We start from the raw sequence: 26,001 nt of genomic DNA, 5'->3' as shown, positions 1-26,001 counted from the left end.
CACGTACGCACAAACACACACAGAGCAGCAAATCAGAATTCAAAACAGATTTGAAATTAGAAATGTAACATGACCATTGTAATTTTTAATTTAGATTGTTTATTGTTAATTCCATGCTGTTTTTTCAATAAGAACGATACAGACTCCCTGTTTGTGGCTCCAGTCAGATATCCAGTAGTACAAATCAGCTCCAAACTACACAGAATGATGCAAAGCAGAGAAGCAAAGCCAGGAAAGAAAACTTCTGATCTCAAGTGGGCTTTAGTAAGAGGGGGACAGAGCAGAATTTTTTTTATTAAATCATGCAAGCACTGACAATTTAGATTTCAGGGCTCTCTTTGGAGGGGTGGGGCCAAATAGAGGCTTGACTTATACACAAGTGTGAAATCTCCCATGATTCTTTGTTTAAAATAAAACCAGCAAGCGATACATCAACCTTTAGAGACTCAATGTTTGCAGTTACAGTATTTCAGCACAAAGTACAGTCCTAAGATAACTACAAAAACTCAAAAACAGAACCACTGTGGTGTAAAAGTTAAGCAATTCTTTGCCCCACATGGATGTCGCATTTTCCAACATTATTTGAAAACCTAAACTAATAAGAAGGGCACTTGTAGTTTTCCAAATTGCCCATAAAAAAAGTAAAATGATCCAATGACATTTCACTAAAAACAAAATAAAATTGCTCCTTTAACTAATAGTCAACATTATCAGTAATAAAAGTTAATTTCTGTAATTACATTAAGAAAACAATCTCAATACATCCAGCAACTGATAAAAATCTTGAAAAAGAAAGCAAAACAAACACAAACACAACAATGAAAACAAAGATAACGTTTCAGAACTGCTTGTACCAGGACAAAAGGGAAAAAAAACATTCCAGGGACGCTTTCTTCATCTTTCAAGCATTTTATTTCCTGTCTCAATTAAGTGGTATTTACTTGAATGATGTGAGGGCTAATATAAAAATAAAAAAAGAAGAGAAAAATAATCTTGTTAACTCCCTATCTCTGCTGGGTCACGAAGCTGCAGAGGTGGAAGAAAAGGAAAAAAGGAGAAGAAGGTGAATCACAGAAAGCAAAGAGTAGGTGCAGGGGGAAGGAGTGTGAGAAAGTGAGGGGAGGGTCTCAAGTTGTTGGTGGTATCGTCTCACTGGGCATCATCTTCAACGTCTTGCAGTACCTCTTTGTTCTGTTCTTCACCTGGTGGACAGAAAAACGACATCATCAGTGCTTGGTTTTTGCTTCTGTCATCACGCTTTACAGTTTTGGAAAGTCATCTGTTAATTTACTTTATACACACACACACACACACACACACACACACACACACACACACACACACACACACACACACACACACACACACACACACACACACACCTCATCAGTGTTGGAAGTTGAGTGAAATGCATTGTGTGCACAATTATTTTTCTCAAGAACAGTGATGACAAAACAGATGTGAGTAAGAGAATGAACAGTGTTGAAACTCAATTCACTGTTTCAGATCAAGTCAGTTATACATGTAATGACTGAAATTGGATGGACAAAACATTTTTATTTTGTACCGTTCTGACTGCATGCCGCATGTGTTTAGATCATGTGTAATAAAAACAAGATCTAAACCTTTACTACTTCATGCATGGCCCAGCACATAATAGCACCACTTATAACACAAAACATTTGACCAACTGTTAAAAATAACAGTGGAGGGAATGTAAAAGATGACTGACTACAGTCAAACCTTTTGTCGTGACTGCCTCAACGCATTGGCCACCTGCTTACAACTTTTCTGTTCGCTCTGCATAAAAGGTATAGGAAACTCATTTTAAAGTGATATTTTTTTTATCATTATGAAAACAATCGGGAAAAAATTCCTGATGTCTGGCATCACCCCTGCGGTCAGGACACCTTAAAATCTGCACTGAAGCAACTTTTGTATCGCGCTCCCCAGCAGGGATCTTGTAGGGTCATATGTCATCGGCAGCACTCGTCGTTTCATCAGCCATTGCAACACAATACAATCACTGAAGCGATAAATCCGATAAAGTCATGTTAACCTGTGAGGTTAACATGGAGAAAAAAAGTGAACATTTGTATATCTGTATATAAAATACAACCACAAAAACAGTTAAAAAGCTAACAATGTGAAAGGATTTATTATTTTTGAAATTTCTGTCTAGAATAGGAGATATTCATTTTATCCCAAGAGAGCAGAACCAGCGGATGTGGATGGTTTTTCACCCCAGTGATGAGCTAAAGCAGGCCGGTAGGCTTTGTAATCTTGTCTGCCAAAGGGCTGTGGACCACCTGCACAGTTAAAGATAATTATAATTACTTTTCACTCATCTTTATTGTTGTCTAATAAAGCCAACTATGATATAGCTACAGTGCGCCCTCATGCATTCTCGCATCAACGCTCGCTACTTCACCTTATCGCAGATTATTGGTAGGCAGTCACGTGGTACCGTATGCCCATTTTATTGGCTGACAACATCCGGAAATGCGCTATATTCCATGAGTCTCAGACTTACGTGAGACACAAAAGTGCTTTAAACAGTCAATAAGAGTGTGGTAAAAGGTAATACAGATAGAAGGTGGTTTAGCATCAGTATGGGGAGGGTTCATAAACATTTAGATTACCGTAAATAATAAGATAGTTTGTTGTTCTATCACGGAATTTGTTAATCACATGTGGTTCCTGGAACGAATTACTCGCGATCAACGAGGGCACACTGTGTTAACCTCATTTTATTCTATATTTTTGTTTTTATAATTTTTGGAAAATATTGTGTATTTTCTCTGAAAAAGTTAAGGGTTCTTAGAATTTAAAAAAAGTATAAGGTGTATGAGGTGAAGGTTTTTCTTAATGGGGAAATGACAATAAAATAATTCACAAAAAAATCAAGGCTGGATACTCTCCAGAGTACTTAACATCCATTTCCAGACTCATTCTGATTATTAAGACATAGATGTAATAGAAGAAAGTGGATAAAAGAGCATCACGTCGTGCACCAAGAAACTGATGATTAGTAATTCAGCCCTTTAACAATGTGTTAAGAACATGAAACAACATTCAGGTCTCATCGCTGCTGGTGACAAGCATGGGTTCTCATCTTGCAGGATGTAGAATCCCATGAGATCACAAGACACTCATGTTGGGGTTCAGGTTTCAAAAGTAAATTATATTTGAATTAAAACTTGTCTATTTGAACTGTTTCAATGAGTATAACCATTTCAGTAAGTAGTAGAACCTGGAAACTGTTAAATATCGGTTTTGCCATAAATGGGTAAACTTTATGAGAAGACCTGTCCAAGAAGAACACCTTTCTTTAGTCCTTCAAGCAATTTGACTGCAGTGTCAATAGTCAGAAACAACTCATTGGTGAGTTGGTGAGGTGACAAAGCAACAGCTGAGTGGACAGAATTGTTAAACCATGAGTGGGTTAATGTAGAAACAAAGCAAGCAGCTTTGTGTGTCTTGTATAAGAAAGACAAACAGCAAGTATTGTGTAAGTAACACTTACAAAACACATTAATATAGGAAATGATCAGCCTGATTTGTTTCCTCTAGGAAGCTACAACAGAAGGAATGAGATGAAATGAGATGACAAATTAAAAAAAACAGTGGTGGAGGTTGGGGTGGGGGGACGCACAGCAAACAATACATTGTTAATCAAACACATTAATCAAACAGCTCTTTATCACACTCATCCCACAAAATACTGATAATTAAAGGGTTTGATCTTGTTAACAGTTAAATAGATCTGACAGATTCCTTTAGCTGTAGCTTAAAATGAAGAAAATGTTGACTGTTGTATCTGTAAACTGATGACTGCATTCAAACAGTCGTCTGATCCGAATAATAATTCATGTCTGGTACACACGGCACCGTCCTCTTTATAAGCTGCTCATTTGGGGAACACCACGAAGGAGCTGCCCCCCACCCTACCTCCCCTTCACTTATATGCTACAGGCCCCTTGTGTATATGTGTGTTACAAGCCTGTGCACACAATATACAGTATATGCATGTGACTAATCACAAGTGTGTGCCAGAGTGGACTAACAATTTCTTACAACATTAATAAAGTTGTTTATGTTCACATTACATTTACGGACGTCAATAATAATAAAAAAACCCATCTAGAAGTAAATGACTTCAGAATTCCTTAATATGAAGGCCAACTGATCATGAATTCAATTCAACAGAGTAGAATCTTTTCCCAATTTACAATATTTCTTTAGCTTTACTAAATGTTCACCATACCTGGAAGTGAAGTCATCTCTTTAACCCTACCACTCATGTTCTGACATTAGGTTGAAATCTTTATCTAGGAAATGAACGCTATCACATCATGGATGGTTTGCTCAGGCATCTCATGAAAGCCTTGTGGAACTACAGTACAGTAATTCCTCGTTACTCGCGGTTGTGTTCCAACTATTTTTTAATCATTTACGGTAATTTAAACATTAATGAACCCTCTCCATATTGATATTAAACAACCTTATATCTGTATTAAGTTTTCCCACACTCTTACAGACTGTTTACAACACTTTGTATTAAAGAAAATTGTTTATTATGCGGAAGTGTGCTGCGTTCCGTGAGTCTTGGAATGCAAGCACACACAAGGATGCTGTCAGCCAATAGAATAAGGGTACAGTATCTCTTGACTACTTCACCAAAAATCCGCGATGTATTGAAACCGTGCATCTTGAAACGCGAATAAGCGAGTGACAAGTCTGATTACTATATACAAGTTAATTGCTGCTAGCATTATCAAGTAGTGACAAGTCTGCTTTAATTTGCAGAGGGGAAAAAATAATAACTACATCAGATTTTTTTTTAAACTAAAACTGAATAAGAGTAGTGATTTTTCTAAAGCGCACATTACAAGTCAAGTCCATATTAATTTACATCTACATTGACCTGATATTACTAAAAATATTTGACATTATTTCATTGTTATTTGCAAGAATCCATGAGATTCATGCAACTCTATTACCAAACATGTGGCCCCCTATCACTTCCTCTGTTCCTGAAGTCTATACTTTGATAGGGCTTTTATAGTTGGGGTTGCTTTTGAGTGACCTGAACCAGCTCTTCCTTCTGCCTTCACAGGTTTATACCAGGGCTTTGAAACAGTTCATGGAATGAAAACAAAACCAGAAACTTTTGGGATTTTGCCAGGAACGAAAACGAAACTGAAAACTTAATATTTTTTAATGTTCCGGAACAGATTTGGAACCGAAAATAATTGTAAACGGTTAATACCGGGGTTTTTTTTAAGTTCGTGAAAAAAATATCTGACCTCATGTTTCCTTTCCTGTCATACACTCAATGCGTGATGACAGTGGAAAGAAGTTCAGACAAATCACCAGCAGTCAAGGAAAAGGCAGTCTCCCAACCTCGATTATATTCATAAAAGGTAAACACTGCAGTGTCAATCTTTTAAAAATGTTTGATTCAGACATTAACTCATTGGCTACCAGTCATTTTCATTTCAATGTGTACCTGTACTGCCATCGCTTTGTAGCAATTAATCTCCTTCGAGGGACTTTTTCCGATGCTCCAACCATTTATCGGCGTTTCTTTTCGGTTCTTCACCGATCACAAGATGCTTCATTCAGAGCTTTGCGTGTTCACTCACCGGTAAGATCTGACATATACAAATTTTGCTGCATCAAAAACTGCCACAACTTCTCCATCTCCCTCTGATTCTCCATCCGTTCCGTAATTGGATCAGTACTGTTGTCCTATGTACGCTAGGAACAAATCCACAGTATGTAGACTACAGTAATTGCTTCAATACAATAATAATAATCATTTATTGTCCCACAGTGGCTGCACGGTGGCGCAGTGGTTAGCGCTGCCGCCTCACAACACGGCGGACCCGGGTTCAAGTCCCGCTCTGTGTGAAGTTCGCATGCCCTCCCCGTGTCTGCGTGGGTTCTCTACGGGTTCTCCGGCTTCCTCCCACCCCCAAAAGCTTGCGCTTTAGGTTGATTGGCCGGTCCAAAATTGACCGTAGGAGTGAGTGTGTGTGTGGATGATTGTTTGTCTCTACGTGGCTCCGCGGTACACTGGCGTCGTGCCCAGAGTGTCCCCTGCAGAGAAGTATGTTAGAGTGGTGCAGGACATGTATGAGGACTGTAAGACAGTGGTGAGGTGTACTGTAGGTGTGACAGAGGAGTTCAAGGTGGAGGTGGGACTGCATCAGGGATCAGCTCTGAGCCCCTTATTGTTCGCTATGGTGATGGACAGGCTGACAGAAGAGGTTAGACAGGAATCTCCATGGACTATGATGTTTGCAGATGACATTGTGATCTGCAGTGAGAGCAGGGAACAGGGGGAGGAGAAGCTAGAGAGGTGGAGGTTTGTCCTGGAAAGGAGGGGAATGAAGGTTAGCCGCAATTAGACAGAATACATGTGTGTGAATGAGAGGGACCCAAGTGGAAGAGTGAGGTTACAGGGAGAAGAGATCAAGAAGGTGGAGGATTTTAAGTACTTAGGGTCAACAGTCCATAGCAAAGGAGAGTGTGGAAAAGAGGTGAAGAACCATGTACAGGCAGGATGGAACGGGTGGAGAAAAGTGTCAGGTGTGATGTGTGATAGAAGAGTTTCAGCTAAACTGAAAGGAACAGTGTACAAAACTGGTGAGACAGGCAATGTTGTTTGGTCTAGAGACAGTGTCACTGAGGAAAAGACAGGAGAACGAGCTGGAGGTAGCAGAGATGAAGATGCTGAGGTTCTCTCTGGGAGTGACCAGGAAGGATAGGATCAGGAATGAGTACATCAGAGGGACAGCACATGTTAGAGGTTTTGGAGATAAAGTCAGAGAGGCCAGACTGAGATGGTTTCGACATGTGCAGAGGAGAGATAGTGAATATATTGGTAGAAGGATGCTGAGTTTTGAACTGCCAGGCAGGAGGCCAAGAGGAAGACTAAAGAGGAGGTTTATGGATGTAATGAGGGAGGACATGAAGGTAGTTGGTGTGAGAGAAGAGGATGCAAAGGACAGGGTTAGATGGAGGCAACTGATTCGCTGTGGCGACCCCTGAAGGGAAAAGCCGAAACGAAAAGAAGATTAACATACAGTATATCATATTATCAAAAATTTACAGTTTATACTTACACTGCAAAACTACTGTATACACTACAAACTACATTGGTCATCCACATTTTGAATGTTGTGTTCTTTGAGTTCTTTGAGTGGTCTGCTGGGAGGATTGCTGGTTATACAGTCTGACGGCCATGGGCAGGAAGGACCTGCGATTGTGTTAAAGCTACCTATTTATATTTACAAGGAACTTTATTTATCGGTTTGGGAATTATATTTTTTTGTTCTAACCGGTTCAGGAATGTCAGTTCATGGCTGGAATGCAAAACCGGAAACTTTATAATACTATTTCTGCTCGGAATGACCCGATTGGTAAAAAATTTCTGGTTCAAAGCCCTGGTTTATATTGCTGAGGGATTCTCCTGACACACCTAGCACTCTATGGCTCTCCTCTCTTTGTCTTTGTTTTCATTTGGCTATGACATCCAGCGAAGTGGTGATGTAATTGTCAGTGTGTGTTTCTGCGTCCGTCCGTCCACTAAATATCTTCACCACTGTTGCAGATAGAAAGATGAAAGAAAAAGCACATTACTCCGGCGGCAAAGGGGATGAAAATGAGATCATGACCTTGACCTTGAGAAAACTAGGTCAAGGTCAAATTTCAACTTTTGTAAATTTTTTGTACATATCTCAGGAACTGGATATGATAGAAAGACGAAACAAAAGGCGTTATATTTGGAAAGGCAAGGGAATGTTTAAAGGTCACAACCGTGACCTTGAAAAATTAGGTCAATGTCTATTTTCACTTTCATACCTTTATAAATACACGTCTCTGAAACTTGAGATATAATCACAAAACAAAAAGCAACATTTTCAGAAAGTCAGAGGCACAAAATCATTCATGCCTTTGTTACTTCTAGATTGGATTACTGCAATTCCTTATTCTCGGGCTGTTCTAACTCCTCTATTAGGACTCTACAGTTAGTTCAGAATGCAGCTGCCCGCTTACTGACTCGAACTGGGAGGAGAGAACAAATCTCTCCTGTCCTAGCGTCACTCCATTGGCTACCGATTAATTATAGAATACAATTCAAACTTCTTATGATTACATATAAAGCTCTCCACTGTAAGGCTCCATCTTATATTGAAGATCTTATTGAAGTATATCACCCGCCCAGGGCCCTTCGGTCCGAGGATGCAGGATTTCTGGTGACCCGTCGGGTTTTTAAGAGTAGATCAGGAGGCAGAAGCTTTAGCTATCTGGCCCCCTTACTCTGGAACGATCTCCCAACCTCACTCCGAGGGGCAGACACTCTCAGCTTATTTAAGAGTAGACTAAAAACCCTCCTTTTTGATAGAGCCTACAATTAGAAATAACACTCACCCCACTAGATATGCCTCTATAGGCTTAGGCTGCTGAGGGTATTTTCTCCGTCTCTCCCGTTAAAGGGAGATATTCTGAAGCTTCTGTCACTTCTCCTTCGCTTTCTTTATCTTTCTATGCTCTTAGAATTTATTACTACTACTGTCAAAACACACTCTGTCTGCACAATACTGCCGTTGTCTTTGTGCCTCTGTTCTACAGGTGGATAACGCGGATGAAACACAGGATACCCAAAGGCCTGGAAATCCCGCCTCCAATTCAGCGACAGCGAACTATGGACATGAAACTGGTCTATCTGCCACTCTCTCACTCTCTTTTACTTGATCTATCTCTTTCCCCAATGTATTTCTATTTCCCAACCAAGGCGGATTACCGCCCTCTGGAGCCTGGGTCCTGCCCGGAGTTTCTTTCTCAATGAAGGAGTTTTCCCCCGCCACCGTCGCTTATGCTTGCTCTGGAGGGCATTGTTGGTTTTCCATCTGTAAAGCGCTTTGAAATGTTTTCAGATATGATTAAGCGCTATATAAATAAAAGTTGATTGATTGATTGAAATTACAACTCATATCCCAAGTTTAAAGTAGATGAAATGATCACTTTTCACAATAGGATAATTAGACGGACAATCAGAGCTTCCTTGCTTCATGGCACATTGGACATCTTCCTTACCACTTACATCAATAGTAGTCACAATTATCATCCTATTAATAAAAGTGAGTTAGTAATAGTTTTAAAAAGGCAAAATATGGCAATTGCTCAAGATACAGTATACTTTTTAGCAATACTGCAGATCCATGCGCTTCAATTTGAAAGTATTTTTAAGCAAGGGATATGAGAAGTGGCCTCCCTTCTGTTCCCATTCTTTTTTCCCGTTATGTGTTCCTCTTGTTAGTTTCTGTTTCAATTCTAATTATGAATACATAAGTGGTTATCATCACTTACTGTTTTGCAAAATTTAAATGTACAGTGGGCAAGCAAGCTAGCTTCCAAGTTAGCAACATGCTCATATTCAACATCAACATGTTCAATATGAGCTGTCTGGTCTCCATTAAAGCAGAATTAATTCACAATCAGTCTCAACATTCTAAAAATATAGTGTCTATAACACTGAATGAGTGAATGTGAACTGAGACAAGCATGATCCTAGGTCTTGACCATTTAATGCCAGTATGGCTTTTGAAGTAACTTGTAATAATGACCATCATGAACCAGATTGCCTCGTTACTCCAGTTCCTGTCAAACCTGCAAGTAAAATCACAGTAACGCAAGAAGACCCTCTGCAGCAGATTCAACAAAGTAAACTGCAACTACAAGGCTTGATGGAAAAAATGAAGCTCAATCCATTTACAACAAACTACTTGAGACTGTTAACCAATTGTATAACATCCAGTATATAACATTTTAGGTTGCCAGTCACTTATTTTCATCCATCCATCCATCTTCCACCGCTTATCCGTAGTAGGGTCGCGGGGGCAGCAGCTTCAACAGGGAGCCCCAAACTTCCCTTTCTCTGGCCACATCCACCAGCTCTGACTGGGGGATCCCAAGGCGTTCCCAGGCCAATGTTGAGATATAATCCCTCCACCTGGTCCTGGGTCTGCCCCGAGGTCTCCCAGCTGGACGTGCCAGAAACACCTCCTTAGGGAGGCGTCCCGGAGGCATCCGCACCAGATGCCCAAACCACCTCAACTGACTCCTTTCCACGCGAAGAAGCAGTGACTCTACTCTGAGCCCCTCGCGAACAGCAGTGTTTCTCACCTTATCTCTAAGGGAGACACGAGCTATCCGCCTGAGAAAGCCCATTTCAGCCGCTTGTATCCGCGATCTCGTTCTTTCGGTCATGACCCATCGCTCATGACCATAGGTGAGGGTAGGAACGAAGATTGAACGGTAGATGGAGAGCTTTGCCTCTTGGCTTAGCTCCCTCTTTGTGACAACAGTGCGGTAAAGCGACTGCAATACCGCTCCTGCTGCCCCAATTCTCCGTCTAATCTCACGCTCCATTGTTCCCTCACTCGTGAACAGGACCCCAAGATACTTAAACTCCTTCACCTGTGGAAGGACCTCATTCTCCACTCGGAGAAGGCAGTCCACCGGCTTCCTGCTGAGGACCATGGCCTCAGATTTGGAAGTGCTAATCCTCATCCCCGCCGCTTCACACTCGGCTACAAACCGGAGCAGTGAGTCACTTATTTTGTCTTGTAAAAACAGTACAGTATTTTCCGCACTGTTAGGCGCACTGGACTATAAGGCGCACCCTCAATAATTTGTTTGTTTTATAATTTATTTCATATATAAAGGCACACTGGATTATGAGGCGCACACACACACACACAAAAAAAATTGATAAACTGCAGCGGCTGTAGTTGCGCAATCTGTCCACTAGATAGAGCCGCACTGCTCAGGCAGTCATGACTGCATTCATGACTTCCTGACTACCTTTGAATGGCCCCTATTGTTATGTCAATAAGCCATTCTGAGCCTCATCAAGGAAACCTGATCACTTGATCACTTTGCCATCTTAGAAAGAAGTCAACACGCATGTTAAAAAACCTGACATTAAAAACTGGTTAAATTCATTACGAGTGCAGTGAGTGCGAACAGAGCAAATTATTTCCTGATCTGAAGTTCGAAGCAGATATTTAAGCTCAGACGTTCGTCTTCGTTTATTAATTAAATATTGTTTTGATCGATCAGTAGTCCAGTCGGAGGTGAGGTGCAGCTATTTGCTGCTGTGTCCTAAACAATTTTTTAACTAGCTTTTAATGTCAGGTTGTTAATTTACTGGCAAATATGACGCTGTTTTACTACTAGAAATAACTTTAACATCGGTGTCTCACCGCCGTGAATCTCACAGCACGTCGCTGCAGACAGAATACACAAGCCTGAATGCGCCCCTGCGCCGCCCGCCCAGAGCTATCAACTACATTTGTTAATCAATTGCAGCACACCCGTTGGCACCTTTTTCTAGCAGTGACTCTGCTCTTGAAATTTCAGAAAAGGCTGGAAGTTCAGCTTTGAGGGTCTTTATTCACTTTTATGCCAGTTTCTCCGTGTGTTTCCACAGACTAATAGAATGGACCGTCACTAGATTCCAGATGACCAATTAAGTTTAAAGTGGGTTAATTCTGACGCCAAATTGTTAGGAAATACTGAGATCAGTCAGTCAGTCAAACTTTATTAATAGAATTGTTGAAAGTTCCTTATGTTTTGCTACTCAATCACCGGTGCTCCTACAGTCTGCTCTACCGTCTGAGAGCAGCTCAGTCAGAGCTGGGACTTAAGCGACGTTGTGTTGTTAGGGGGCGTAGGCCCGAGTGCCTTGTGAGGGTGCTCCTCTGGTGGCGGAGTGCGGCATGACTGGCGGCCAGACTGCCGGCTTTTTTTTTCAGCGATCATGTTTTTAACCAATATTAATATGAATATTAATCCATATATAAGACGCAACGGATTATAAGGCGCACTACGGGTTTATGAGAAAATTTTATGCTTTTAGGTGTGCCTTATATATATATATATATATATATTATATTATATACTTCTGCGCATGCGCGAGCAGGCTGCAGTTTCCTCTGCTCAGAGCGAGTTTGTTTGCATAATTTTGCGTTTTTTTTCTATGTTTCTGCGTGTATTTTTCTAACGTAAAATTATATAATGTATAGTGATATGCTAGTGTACTCCAGGGAGGAGTTGATGTCTCTGAGGGTCAAAGGAGACCCAGCAACACGCGATCTCATCCCCGCTGAGCTCCGACGGAGATATCGCGGATGCCGAGCGGGTCGAGTTGAAAGGACTAGACTAGCGGCTAGAGCCGCTAACCGGAGGAGAGTCAAGCCCTCCGTCCCCTCCGTCATCATGGGGAACGTGAACTCTCTACCCAACAAGTTGGACGAACTGACGGCGCTGTGCAGGACTGATCATCGCTACCGGGAGACCAGCTTGTTGGTGTTCTCTGAGACGTGGCTAACTGGCGACGTGCCGGACGCTAACGTCCGACTAACCGGCTTCTCCTCCGTCCGAGCGGACCGGGACACGAACACCGCCGGTAAGAAGAAAGGAGGTGGATTAATCATCTATACCAACGATAGATGGTGCCATCCGGGACATGTGACGGTGAAATCAACACTGTGTAACCGCGATCTGGAGCTAACAGCTGTTAGCATCAGACCCTACTACCTGGCGCGTGAATTCTCACACGTCATCGTCATGGCCGTCTACATCCCTCCACGTGCGGACCCTGAGATGGCACGAGAGACCATCTGTGGGACCACCTCTGCTCTTCGGACCCGGCACCCGGAGGCGCTCGTCATCATCACCGGTGACTTTAACCACGTCACCTTGGACTCATCTCTCCCCACAATGGTCCAGTGTGTAGACTGCCCCACACGGAAGAACAGAACCATCGATCTGTTCTACACTAATGCTAAGGAGGCATACACCGCCACCCCCCTCCCTCCACTAGGTAAATCAGACCACAACCTAGTGTACCTACAGCCCACCTATATCCCGCTGGTGAAACGGCTGCCAGCAACAACACGACAGGTCAGGAGGTGGTCCCCGGAAACAGAGGAGATGCTGAGGAACTGCTTCCAGACCACCGATTGGGATGTTATTGTGGGCTCACATGGGGAAGACATTGAGGGGGCAGCTCAGTGTTTTACAGACTACATAAACTTCTGTGTGGACACCGTGGCCCCTGTCAGGACAATCAGGTGTTACCCCAACAACAAACCATGGGTAACCAAGGAAGTCAAGGCTGTCCTGAACAGGAAGAAGCGGGCGTTCAGGAGCAAGAACGAGGAGGAGATGAGGAAGGCCCAGAAGGAAGTGAGACTCTGCCTGAGGGAGGCCAAGGAGGCGTACAGGAGGAAGCTGGAGAAGCAGCTGGGGCGCAACCAAGTGCGGGAGGTCTGGAATGGGATGAGAACCATCACCGGACACGGCAGAGGGCGCAGCACTGTGGAGGGGAATATTGAACGAGCGAATGAACTAAACAGCTTTTTCAATCGGTTCAGCTCCCCCACCACTCCCGGCTCCTCGTCCCAGGCCTCTCCTGGCCTACAGGCCTCTCCTGGCCCTACAGACCGCTCCACTGATGCTCCCTCCTCCTGTGCTTCCTCTCCTTCCACCCCTGCCACTTCTCCCGAGCCCACTCCAAGAACTGCGAAGCTCAACGGCCCCACGTCAACCACTGGACTTCCAACCTCGCCACAACCTCCTGCTCCCACCACGACCGAGACCATCATCACTGCAGACCTGGTGACGACAACGCTGAGGAGGCTCCGTCCCTACAAGGCGGCTGGACCAGATAAGGTCTCCCCAAGACTCCTCCGAGCCTGTGCTTCGGAACTAGGGGACCCCCTGCAACAATTGTTCAACCTCAGTCTGCGGCTGGGGAGGGTCCCGTCACTGTGGAAGACCTCCTGCATTGTCCCTGTACCCAAGAAAGGACGCCCTACTGAGCTCAACGACCACCGACCGGTCGCTCTTACCTCCCACGTAATGAAGACCCTAGAGCGACTGGTCCTGGAGCTCATGCGTCCACAGGTGCAGGGTGCTATGGACCCTCTCCAGTTTGCCTATCAGGCCAAGGTTGGGGTTGACGATGCTGTCATGTACCTCCTCCACCGCACACTCTCCTACCTGGACGCCGGGGGCTGTGCCGTCAGAGTGCTCTTCTTCGACTTTTCGAGTGCCTTCAACACCATCCAGCCCCAGCTCCTGCAGGATAAACTGACCTCCATGGCTGTGGACCCCTACCTCGTGAGCTGGATTACGGACTACCTAACGGACAGACCCCAGTACGTCCGTATGGGGGACTGCTTGTCTTCTATGGTGACCAGCAGCACGGGGGCGCCACAGGGGACCGTTCTATCCCCCATTCTCTTCACCCTCTACACATCAGACTTCAAGCACAACTCGGATACATGCCACATACAGAAGTACTCCGATGACACCGCGATAGTGGCATGTATCCGGGAGGGTGATGAGGGGGGGTACAGGGCATTGGTGGCTGACTTCGTGGAGTGGTGCCAACAGAACCAGCTCCAGCTCAACGTCTCCAAGACAAAGGAGATGGTTCTGGATTTCCGGCGGGTACCTCCCTCTCCACAGCCGGTGATCATCAATGGCAGTGAGGTGGAGGTGGTAGAAAACTATAAGTACCTGGGACTGCAGCTAGACAACAGACTGGACTGGTCACTCAACTCCAACTGTGTGTACAAGAAGGGGCAGAGCAGGATGTACTTCCTAAGGAGGCTGGCCTCCTTCAACATCTGTCCTAAGCTCCTTTTCATGTTCTATCAGTCCGTAGTCTCCAGTGTGCTGTCTTATGCCATTGTGTGTTGGGGTGGGGGGGCCAGGAAAAGAGATATGGACCGTCTGAACAGACTCATCCGCAGAGCGGGCTCAGTGGTCGGGCTGAGCCTGGACTCTGTGGATATGCTTCTGGAGAGCAGGACCATGTCTAAATTTAGGGCCATCATGAACAACACCAGGCACCCCCTACACACCACCTTCTCCCAGCAGAGAAGCACCTTCAGCGGCAGACTGCTGTCACACAGCGCCTCCACAGAGAGGCTGAGGTCCTCCTTCGTGCCCCGTGCCATCAGGGGGTACAATGACTCTCTCAGGAGGAGCGGGGGGGAGGTGGCGAGGTCAGCACGGGGTTGAAAATGGATTTAATTTAATTTAAATTTAATTTTATACTGTTGTATATATATATATATATAAAATTTATTTATTTTTTATACTGTTTTTATATTTTAATTCAATTTTATACTGTTTAGATTTTATTTTATACTGTTTATATTTTAATACTGTAATATTTTTAAATTTTATACTGTTTATATTTTTAGTTATAGTTTAGTATATAAGTCCTGTTAGTGCTGCATGTGCCTGTCTGTTAGTGTAATGTATGTCTTGTGGTATGTCCTGTGATGTCAGTGTTTCCTTTTCTCCTGGTGTTTATCCAGTATTATTTGTTAAGTAATGCCTGAGCAGTGGATATATGCAATTTCCTCCGGGATTAATAAAGTATCTATCTATCTATCTATCTATCTATCTATCTATAGTGCCGAAAATACGGTACATGTTTAAAATTTTGTATTTATGTAATGTGTTGATCAATAGGGTTGCTAATAGTATCAGGCACAAAAAGTTTCACTTTTATAAGCTTTAAGCACCAAAAAAAGTATCAGTAAAAGGGTGAGTTGGATCACTAGTGTATCTCAGTCTAACAAACATTGCAGATGAAGTAGCATTTGAAGACAATGGCTAGATAAAGATAAGAGTGAAGAATGTGGGGACCATGGTATCTTACCCTCTCCCTGCATATCTGAAGTCCATAGTGTCAGGTTGTCACGTAACAACTGCATGATAAGTGTAGAGTCCTTGTAACTGTCTTCATTCAGTGAGTCCAGTTCTGTGATGGCGTCATCAAATGCAGCCTTTGCCAACCTGAGTAAATACAGGTAGATATAAGCATACATACACACCGATGATGGAAGCTATCAGTTCACAGCTTGTTTTTCAAACTGCTCTATAATGTATTATCATGTATACATATATACATTTTCATACGTATGCACTTATACAGTATATACACTCGTACATACATATTTTTGATAGTGACTGTGAAAATCATCTGTTTAGAGGTGGCTTCTGTGAAATATTCTTTTCTGTATATAATTACAAAAATAGAATAACTACTACCTTTGTATTAGATATCGGGTAAATAATCTAAATTAATCTGTTAAAGTTTACTTTATTGAGACAAATTTTAATTAATTGCTTCACATCAAACAAACACATTTAATTGCTCCTTTCTCACCAACTTTTTCAGGAACTTCTATTTCAAGGACTTTTTTTAACCTGGACAGAAGAATTCCTTGGAATCTGTGTGTTTTTTAATTCCACAACACCAAGTTCTGGTAAATTTATTCAAATCAGGCTAATGACAGATGTTTCACTACATTGCAAATAAAACCATGTTAACTACATGGCAAAGATATCAGGCATTAGTTATCAAAGACAGTTGTGGATGGCCAAAGAGAACATTTTTAAAGAAGAAGAAAAAAACATTTTTAAAAGCTTTTGCAAAGAAAGACCATGATATGTATATAAAGGAGAACTATGGTCGTGTTTCCGACTGTGTCTGGAAGATAAAGCAACAGCCTCTTGGAAAAATGTTTTCCCAAACTCCAAGAGTGCTCTGTAACTAACTGTTACACTGGTCAGCATTCTTCAGTACACAGCCCAGCCGTTCAAGAATTCCAGAGAATCTGAAAAGTCCTACCCCCCAACTGGATACTTTTTTCTGGGAAAGTCTTTGATCGAGGGACAGTTTTTTTCCCCCCAGATAATTTGAGTGGAAACACACCATGGTTTACTCAAAATCTTGGTACTCGATAAAAGTTCCTGTAGTGGAAAGGGGGGTAGCGTTATACAAGAAAGAATAAAGAGGTCAAGCGTGTGAATACTTCTAACAATGAACAAAGGGTTTATAGTTTCAGTCGCACTAGTTGTCACAGTGACCACAGCAGGGAAAAAGTCGAGTTGCAGTGCTTGTCAACTGGGAGGCTTAATGAGGCTCAATTAAAAACAAGAGATGGTACCTTTGCTAGTTGGTGCCAAGATTCATGCATCCTGGATTTCTATCCAAACATTTGATTACATTTTGGAAAGAGATATGAAACTACAAGATTATATTGTACTTTGCCCGTCTTCATTCAGTTTTAGAGAAACACTAGAAATATTGCACTGTGGAGAGACTAACCTGCAAGCACGGTCAGGTGAGCTGAGGATCTCATAGTAGAAGACAGAGAAGTTGAGGGCGAGGCCGAGGCGGATGGGGTGTGTGGGAGAGAGCTCCAATGTGGCTAAATCGGTTGCATCTTTGTAAGCCAAAAGGCTCTTTTCTGCTGCCTCCTTTCTGTTGTTACCAGTGGCAAACTCTGCCAAATACCTATGGTAGTCACCCTTCCTGTAAGTGTGAAAAAACAAGACCTCTCAAAAATTACTTTGACAAATACAGAGTTCTTTTTGTGTGAAAGTCATAAATGAACTGAATGAATTGTTGTTATCATCATGATGGAGTCAGCTTTGAAATTAATAAATGACCTTTGTCAAATATGAAATATTCCTAAAACCACCCAATTTTTGAAATGTTACAAAGTTTCCTCAAGTTATATCAATGTTAAATATTTAAACATAGGATTATGTCCAACAACGCATAAATAAACACAAAGAATTACCATTACTTTGTCTAGAGACCAAACAGAGTTTGTTTCTCTATGTATTCATTTACATTCAGACCACAGTGCTCTTACATTTTGTTGTAGAAGACCTTAGATTCTCCAGAAACAGCACAACGGAGTAGGTGCTTATCCAGTACGTCCAGAATGTCATTACAGATTGAATTCAGCTCATCCTCAACCTACCACCAAACACATTGAAAAAGAAAAAACATGTATTCAGTCATCAGAAACATATTGAAAGTCTCAGTCTACTTCCTCATTGAATTTGTATTGGATTTCCCTTTCTGGATGGCTGCGCTGATTCAGGTTTGTCACCTGCCAGTGTCCACAACGAGAACTGTTAAATGTCCAAATGTAGCCAAACCAGAAGACCGTGAGGACTTACAAATGTGAATGTTTCTGTAACCGAGTGTCTTGTTCCTGATGTCATATACTCTTTTTAACAAGCTGATCATCTTAAGTCTAAATTTTACTAATTTTATTTGATGTTACAGAACATGGAAATATTTACATACACAAACGTGATGATATCCAGCCATCTATCTTTGTATACACAAACATATGCATACAATATTTATTTATTGATTTATATGTGCGGGTTTTTTTTAGTGTACAAACATATGTTCATGAATGAATGAATCTTTAAGCTCTGCATCACTTTGGATGAAACATGGTCAAATTTTGCTCAGAGTACAAATGACGTTCTGTTGTCTGCAAACTAGTGCCAGCTTAGAGTTGCAGTAGGTACCAGGGTCCACCTCCAACACACTTATGCTTTGTTACAGGTTAGTTTTTATATTACACATCATTGACTGTGTACCCCTAACTGGGTGCAAATCCCAACCACTTTTTACTTGACTTCATAAAAGCTAGACAGAGTTGTAGATGTGTCGACTGTGACTCACATGCTGTCTTCAGTAGCTGCTTCTTGTCTATATTGTTAATATGAAGTTAATATGATACATATATTAGCACAGAATATCTAGAACAAGTAACACATTTGGGACAGTGGGACACTGAAGCCAAGTGCAGTAGGTTCTGTCTAAATATGAATATGCTTGTTGATGAGGGATGAACTTCCAGACGACCTTACCTTTTGCCTGTATTCCCGGATCATCTTCATCTTCTCTTCTCCACCCTTGTTCTCTTCCCTCTGTTCAATACTGCTGATTATCCTCCAGGAGGCTCTCCGAGCTCCAATCACATTCTTGTAAGCCACTGATAGTAGATTCCGTTCCTCAACTGTGAGCTCCACATCCATGCTTGCCACATTCTTCATAGAAACCACCATCTCTGTTGGTGAGACACATTTAACACTCCTGTAAGAACTGTGGAAGAAAATTTTGACATCTCTGGAAAAATACTCAATGATACATGTGATCATTTTACTCAAAAATGTGTAAAGTTCACAGAGGTCGGCTTTGAATGATAGCATCCGTCTATTAATCTGATATTAAACAGGGACGTTTTCCAGTGTTTGAAGCGCAATAAAGAGCATTGTGTGAGCATGTCACAAACTAATGACAATACAATAGTTGTGCTCTTACAGATACGTAATACTGAGTGGCATCAGGTAGTCAACCATTAGCTTTGTTGCTATACGGATGTTCATTCCACTCCTCAGTGGTGTCTAAGAGTTTTACGCTGTAAGCACATTTAAAGTGCACTGGCTTGGCAACATTGTGTGTGTGGGTTTTATAGACTGGGCAATAGAGGCTTTATAACATGTTTATTGTTAAAAATATCGAAACGAATAATTTGTAATTAAAAACATTATTTTAAGATATCAAAATTCCCTAACAAAACAAATAGAACATTGTCATTCTTCAATTATCAGTAGCATCTTGTTTATCAGTCACATATTCTTGTGAAATTTTGAAAAGCTTGTATACAGAACACCAGTGACGTGCGGTGAGGCTCACAGCGGTGAGGCACTGACATAAAAGTCAGTTCTATGACTTTCACGTCAGCGCCTCACCGCACTTCACTGCAGCACACCTGATATCCTGTTTCTCGAAAAACCCCAATGTGGCTATGATAAGGAAACAAGCACTGAAGATTTTCAGTTATGTTAAAATTGAAATTGAAGATCTATTCATGGTCACATGTATCTGATTTAAAACAACATATCACTATTAAGAAGTCTGTGTAGGTTCTTAGTTATCCAGGTCATGGTTATCCAAAGCTGTTTAAAATCAATCCACTGGACTTTAAGAAAATTTAGTGAAAACATTTTGCCTCTCATCCAAGAGGCGAAACATTCACACAATAAAGAAATGGCAGTGTTTCTCCAATGACTGTTCAGTCCTGGTGGGCTTCCAAGCCTAAAGAGCCCCACCAGGCCAAAAGTTAATTTAATACGCCAAGAATAAACACAAGAAATTGATTTGTCAGCCACTGCCAAGGGTGCATACATTTTACAACATAGTCATTGTTGCGTTCAGAGTATTTTTTCATCATTATTTTGTCAATTTTTTAGCAGAACCACTAGAAGATGGTGAGGATAACTCTTCAGTGTCTCACAATAAAAAATACGAAGAAATCAACCCACAATTTTCCTTAAATTTAAGATTTTACTAAAGACTCACAAATCTGCACCTTAGGCAGGTGAAAACAGACCTGTCTAACTGGATGCATGGAGAGAAATTGAGGGCATAAATGATGATCTCTACAAATGTTGATAGGTCACAGTCTCTTATTGAATACACTTTACATCATCCTCTCTTGTGAAAACTTTGTTCTAAAACTTGACTACACTTTATGAAAATAAAGTTGGATTCAACTATAAACTGTGCTGTGCCATCTGATTGAATTCAATCAACAATTTAACCAACAATTTGTCATCCAGCACACCTGATATGGACCGATTTTTCAGGGGCTAACACCGGGTCTGAAAAAAACTCTAGAAGAAAAACTGAGTACACACTTACATAGGCTTTCACGCAGTGTACTCCATGTGAATATATACTAAGGGAAGTGTCACGGTGTGGTATTTGTGTCATGTTGCTATGCTGTGCTGGCGTATTGCAGGAAGCTGGACTGAACTGGTGGATGGGGTCTTGTCTCCACACCTGTTCCTCATCTCCACACCTGTGCTTGAGCAGGCTGATCAGCCTGAGGCCTTTTAAGGTAGCTTCTGCTTTGGTTCTGTGCCAGGTTGTTCTGTACCCCTGGCCACTTCTCCTCTGGTGTTCTGCATATGGTATTGATGGCGAGATGAAGTCTCATTAGTCTTTGAACCATTTCAGGCAACTGGTTCGAGTAACAGTTCATTTCTTGACGCTTCATACGCACACAAAACCACCCCTGGGCCTTGGATACCACTAAAGGCAGCTGTTGTGTCTTCATGTGTGATCCATTCTGATATCTGTTTTGGGTTTTGGAAATGGCTGTACTACAAAAAATATACAGTCAACCCTCGGTTTTCGAATGCTTCTGTTCTCGACCAAATCAGAAAATTCGGGAATTTTACGTTTCTGAACTCGACCAAAAATTCGACTCTCGACCAAACCGAAAAAATCAGAGCGTACCTGAACGCAACTCACTCAGGAGCCGAGCGAACTCGAATACCCAGGATGCTTCCTCCGTAGCGCATTCGTGTTCCAAGTTCGTTCGGAGCAGACCTGTTATTTACGCTGTTATTAACTATTATTTTTAGTTTTGCATTGCATATTAGCCCCTAATCATGGGTCCTAAGAAAGCAAGTACAAGTGGTAAAGCTGGTGAAGGAAAGAGGAAAGTAGTGCGCAAAACTATTGACTTTAAAAAAGAATTAATAGCAAAATATGAATCGGGCGTGCTTGTGTCTGAGTTGGCGAAGGAGTTCGGGATGGCGAAATCAACGATAAGCACCATCCTAAAAAACAAAGACCAGCTTAGAGCAAGCGATGTGGCTAAATGATCTAGGATTTTTAGCAAACAAAGGCCACAGGTATTGGAGGAAGTGGAGAAACTTTTGCTGATTTTCGTAAACGAGAAACAGTTATCAGGCGATACTGTTACTGAAGATACAATTTCTGCCAAAGCAAGACAATTGTATGAAGATTTAATAAAAAAAGATCCTAGCATTATTCCAGAAGGGTTTGATTTTAAAGCAAGCAGAGGATGATTTGAAAAGTTCAAGAAAAGAAGTGGGATACACTCCGTTGTTCGTCATGGGGAGGCAGTAAGTTTGGACAAGGAAGCTGCCGAAAAGTTTACAGTGGAATTTGCAAATTACATCAAGGCCTAGCAATATCTTCCCCAATGAGTGTTCAATATGGACGAAACTGGACTTTTCTGGAAGAAAATGCCACGAAGAACCTACATCACACGTGAGAAGTCGATGCCAGGCCACAAACTGATGAAGGATAGGCTGTCTTGTTGTGTGGCAATGCTAGCAGTGATTTTAAAGTAAAGCCTCTTCTCATTTATCATTCTGAAAATTCAAGGGCATTTAAGGCTAATAATGTAATCAAGGGTAGATTGCCTGTTATGTGGAGGTCAAACATGAGACAAACTTGTACTGAGTGGGTGCATGAGGTGTTTGCCCTGGTCGTCAAGAAATATTTGGAGGAAAATAAGTTGCCACTACGCTGTTGTCTTGTGATGGATAATGCTCCTGCCCACCCTCCAGGTTTGGAATAAGACTTGACAGAGGAATTTGATTTTGTCAAAATCAAGTTTCTTCCTGCTAAAACAACACCTCTGCTTCAACCCATGGACCAGCAAGTCATTGCAAATTTCAAGAAGCTCTACACCAAATTCCTTTTTCAAAGATGCTTCAAGGTGACTAGTGACACAGAGCTAACCCTTCGAGATTTTTGGAAAAATCATTTCAACATCTACCACTGCATCACCCTCATCGACAAAGCCTGGAACCAAGTGTCACACAGGACGATGAATTCGGCATGGAGGAAATTGTGGCCCGAGTGTGTGACGGAACGAGAGTTTGAGGGGAGTGTTGCTGGTCCCAGTACAGCTGCTGATGTTGATTTTGAAGAGGAATCCCTAGAGGACACTCAGCTTATTGACGAAATTGTCAGGATGGGCCAAAATCTAGGGTTAGAAATGGACAACAGTGATGTCGAGGAGCTAATCGATGAACATTGTGTCAGCTGACAACAGAAGAACTCCAGCACCTTCAGGAAGAGCAGAAGAAGAAGTTGACAGAGGAGATGTCTTCTGATCAGGATGAGGGAAGGAAGGATGCCTCTACTGCTGATTATCAAAGATATTTTTGCTAAATGGAATTTTATCCAGAAATTTGTGGAACTTTACCATCCAGATAAAGCCGCAAGCAGTAGAGCCATTTATGGATTAATGATGTTATTATTAGCCACTTCCGTAAAGTTCTAAAAATAGGGAAAAACAAGTGACTCTAGATAGGTTCTTTATGAAAAGGAAGGAACACCCTGTGGCCACGTCTCCCCAACCGAAGAGAATGGCTAGAGAGACGACACCTCCAATCGACCTACCCGACGTTTTTATGGAAGAGGATTCTCCTTCGAGAAATTGATGAAAATGTGCTTCTTTTAAAAAAAAAAAGTTTATTAAAATAATACACGTGCTAGGCTGGAGCTGCTTCGGTGTTTTGAAAATTCTTTTACAAAAAGTACAAATAATAATAATACAGTACTGTAATAATAATAAAGCGCTTTCTCAAAGACACTTTACATCGGTACATTATTCATTCACTCCTGATTCATACTTGGTGATGCTAAGCTACATCTGTAGCCACAGCTGCCCTGGGGCAGAATGACGGAGACGTCTACAGCGCAGATTGGCAGCGCAGAATCACTGCATTTTTGTTGATAGTCCCGTTTTTGTTCTTTATAGAAATAAACTTTCCGCCCAAAGGTCCGAGTGGGCTTGCCTCACTCTCCTGTGTCGTGTCCATCTCTGTTGTCAGTCACTCTGCTTTGACTAGTGGCGGAGGTAGGAAGTGACATCACTGCAGCCTACGGGTCCCTAAATGGGCCAAATTTGCCATTCGCAATTAATTGCGTTAATTTTTATAGCGCTTTAATTTTAATTGTTCTGTAATTAATTAATCCAATTAACTTGTTAAAGTGTAAGCTCTAGTATACTGTGCAATTTATGGTATAAAATACAAAAAAACACTTTGAAAAAGTTGTTTTTTAAGACTTGGAACGGATTAAAATCATTTACATTAATTATAATGGGAAAACTCATTTCAGATTTCGAACAAATCGCTTTTCGAATAGCCTTCTGGAACAGATTATGTTCAAAAACCGAGGGTTGACTGTATGACCAAATAATTAATTGACAAAATGTATGACGTATACATGCAAAACAGAGCGGGGCGTGAGCCAGGAACCGCCTTGCTGTGCGGCGATGGCGCTAGACTGCGACACCATGCCGTCCCGAGGGCGTTGTGTCGCTATCAGAACAAACGTCAAACTCCATACCACTTCCTGAGTCAGTTACACGGCATCAGCCGCATAGCGAGGCTTCGGATGTCATCATTTTCAGCTCCTCCCTTAAATGAAGCAAGCCTCGATACATGCTTAGAGGAAACTCCACCTCCCCTACTGAGCACACGCTTCAAAGCCTCGATACGGATTGGCACATCACACCTATGGAATCTCACCCCGTACATGACAGGAAGTACGCGATTTCTGGGCTTGCACCAGGAGCTAGTATTACTGAGCCACTGTGGCTCAGTGTAAACGAATTGAGTAAGCCACATCCTGTGTCCAAGACAGCGGCTTGCTATAATAGCAAGTAAAACTTGTAAGGTAACATTGAGTAGTATTTTGTATCAATGTATCTTTGCATAGTGAATGCAAATTTTCAATTGTTGGGTGGTGCAAAACTACACCTGTTGTGGAGTGTGTGTGTGGGGGGAAAGCCCCCCACAGGGGGTCCGGGGGGTCTCCCCTGGGAAATTTTTTAGAAAGTGGGGTTGTTTTCCTGCATTCTGAGGGCAAAATCTTACACTAAAGTCAATAGTTCAAACTTAATTATCTTTATTTCTTTATACAGGTATAAATGTGAGATTCAACAATTGAAAACTTTCATTCACTATGTGAAAGTTTTACTTAGACTAGAAGACATTTTAACTTTGACTTAGACACTTTGATTTTAATAAATGTGATTCCTGGTATTACTCAATGTTTACTTGTAAGTTTTACTTGCTATTATAGCAAGCAAGGTGAATACACATTTACATGCATCACTGGTTAGTCCTGCCGGTCATAAGGATCAAAAGTCTAAGACTAAAAAAAAGTATTGATAATATCTTTCATTTACCTTCTGATCGGTCTGTAACCACTCCTAACCCCTCTCAGCATTCACCATTTGCTGATTAATTAGTATTTTTACACAAATTCTACTGTATGACACTGAATTCTTAATTTATTTAGATCAATCGTCCTCGCCTTGTCGTACACCAATTCATGGGTTTAGCTTGTAAAAAAGAATCTTTGTTTTTCATTGGACGAGAGGAGGTTATGACCTGAGTGCATATTTAATGATCGGGAGCGTTCGGGTCACTTCGGCTCTTTCTGTCGGCATGTGGAAATAGCCGCGCTAGCGAGCGTCGCTAGCGGAAATAGCGGCGCTAGTGAGCGGCGCTACCGAGCGAAAAAGTTGTAAGTTTTAGCTTTTTTTTCGTAAAAATAAGAACGCCACTGTGGCTACACAGTCTAAAAACCTTGTAGCCAATCTGGAATTTACTTGGCGAATGGCTAGCGCAAGCCCAGTATTTGGAATACTGCACTGACTTTAGTGTCAGAATGTTACATTCTACTAATTACTAGTGGGAAACCCATGGAAATTCCACGATAAAACAATGGTATCAGACTTCATACCAAACATTTGAAAAAAATAGTTACCTTGCTCTATGGAGCTAACGCTACACTGCTAACATGGAGATCTCCAGCAAAACAATAGCCAACTGATGCTAGCCGAGCTTTTGATGCAACACAATGTGAGACAAGGTGATGTCATGTATGCTAGTGCATATTCCTTCTTGATTACTACCCGAACAGCGATTACTACATTTTATTAGAACAATAAAAGTTGAAGTTTTTGATGATTTAACTTTCGAGAGTTGGAAACACCCTGTGCTTTGGACACCAGGAACCAAATACAGCAGGACGTCTACTATGGTGCCGACGCCATCCTGACATCCGTTGAGTCTGTAAGCTGGTAGAGACTTTTCAAAATCATCCGTACAGAATGAGATCACAGTAGGGATTCAGCTCTTCATCGGAGGAGCATTAATAAACTCAACAGAGTCTACGACAGAAACACAACCGGATGGTCTGATCATGTTTCCTTGTTGTTCTGGCATTAGATT

General features: G+C 41.8%; 1 protein-coding gene across 1 annotated transcript in view; it reads right to left on the bottom strand.

The window, feature by feature from the left end:
- Positions 1-72: 72 nt before the first annotated feature.
- Positions 73-26,001, bottom strand: part of ywhae1 (tyrosine 3-monooxygenase/tryptophan 5-monooxygenase activation protein, epsilon polypeptide 1) — a 29,720-nt gene continuing 3,791 nt past the window's right edge. The window contains exons 2-6 of the mRNA XM_068316750.1: positions 18,790-18,989; positions 17,769-17,875; positions 17,216-17,422; positions 15,761-15,897; positions 73-1,202 (exon numbers count right to left, since the gene is read on the bottom strand). Coding sequence (XP_068172851.1) covers positions 1,150-1,202; positions 15,761-15,897; positions 17,216-17,422; positions 17,769-17,875; positions 18,790-18,989 — 704 coding nt within the window. The 3' untranslated portion in view covers positions 73-1,149. The remainder of the gene's footprint in view (positions 1,203-15,760; positions 15,898-17,215; positions 17,423-17,768; positions 17,876-18,789; positions 18,990-26,001) is intronic.

This window comes from Antennarius striatus, chromosome 6, assembly GCF_040054535.1.
Source record: "Antennarius striatus isolate MH-2024 chromosome 6, ASM4005453v1, whole genome shotgun sequence".
Classification (NCBI taxonomy): domain Eukaryota; kingdom Metazoa; phylum Chordata; class Actinopteri; order Lophiiformes; family Antennariidae; genus Antennarius; species Antennarius striatus.
Note: the sequence above shows the minus strand (reverse complement) of the source record. Positions and strands in the feature narration are given on the sequence as shown.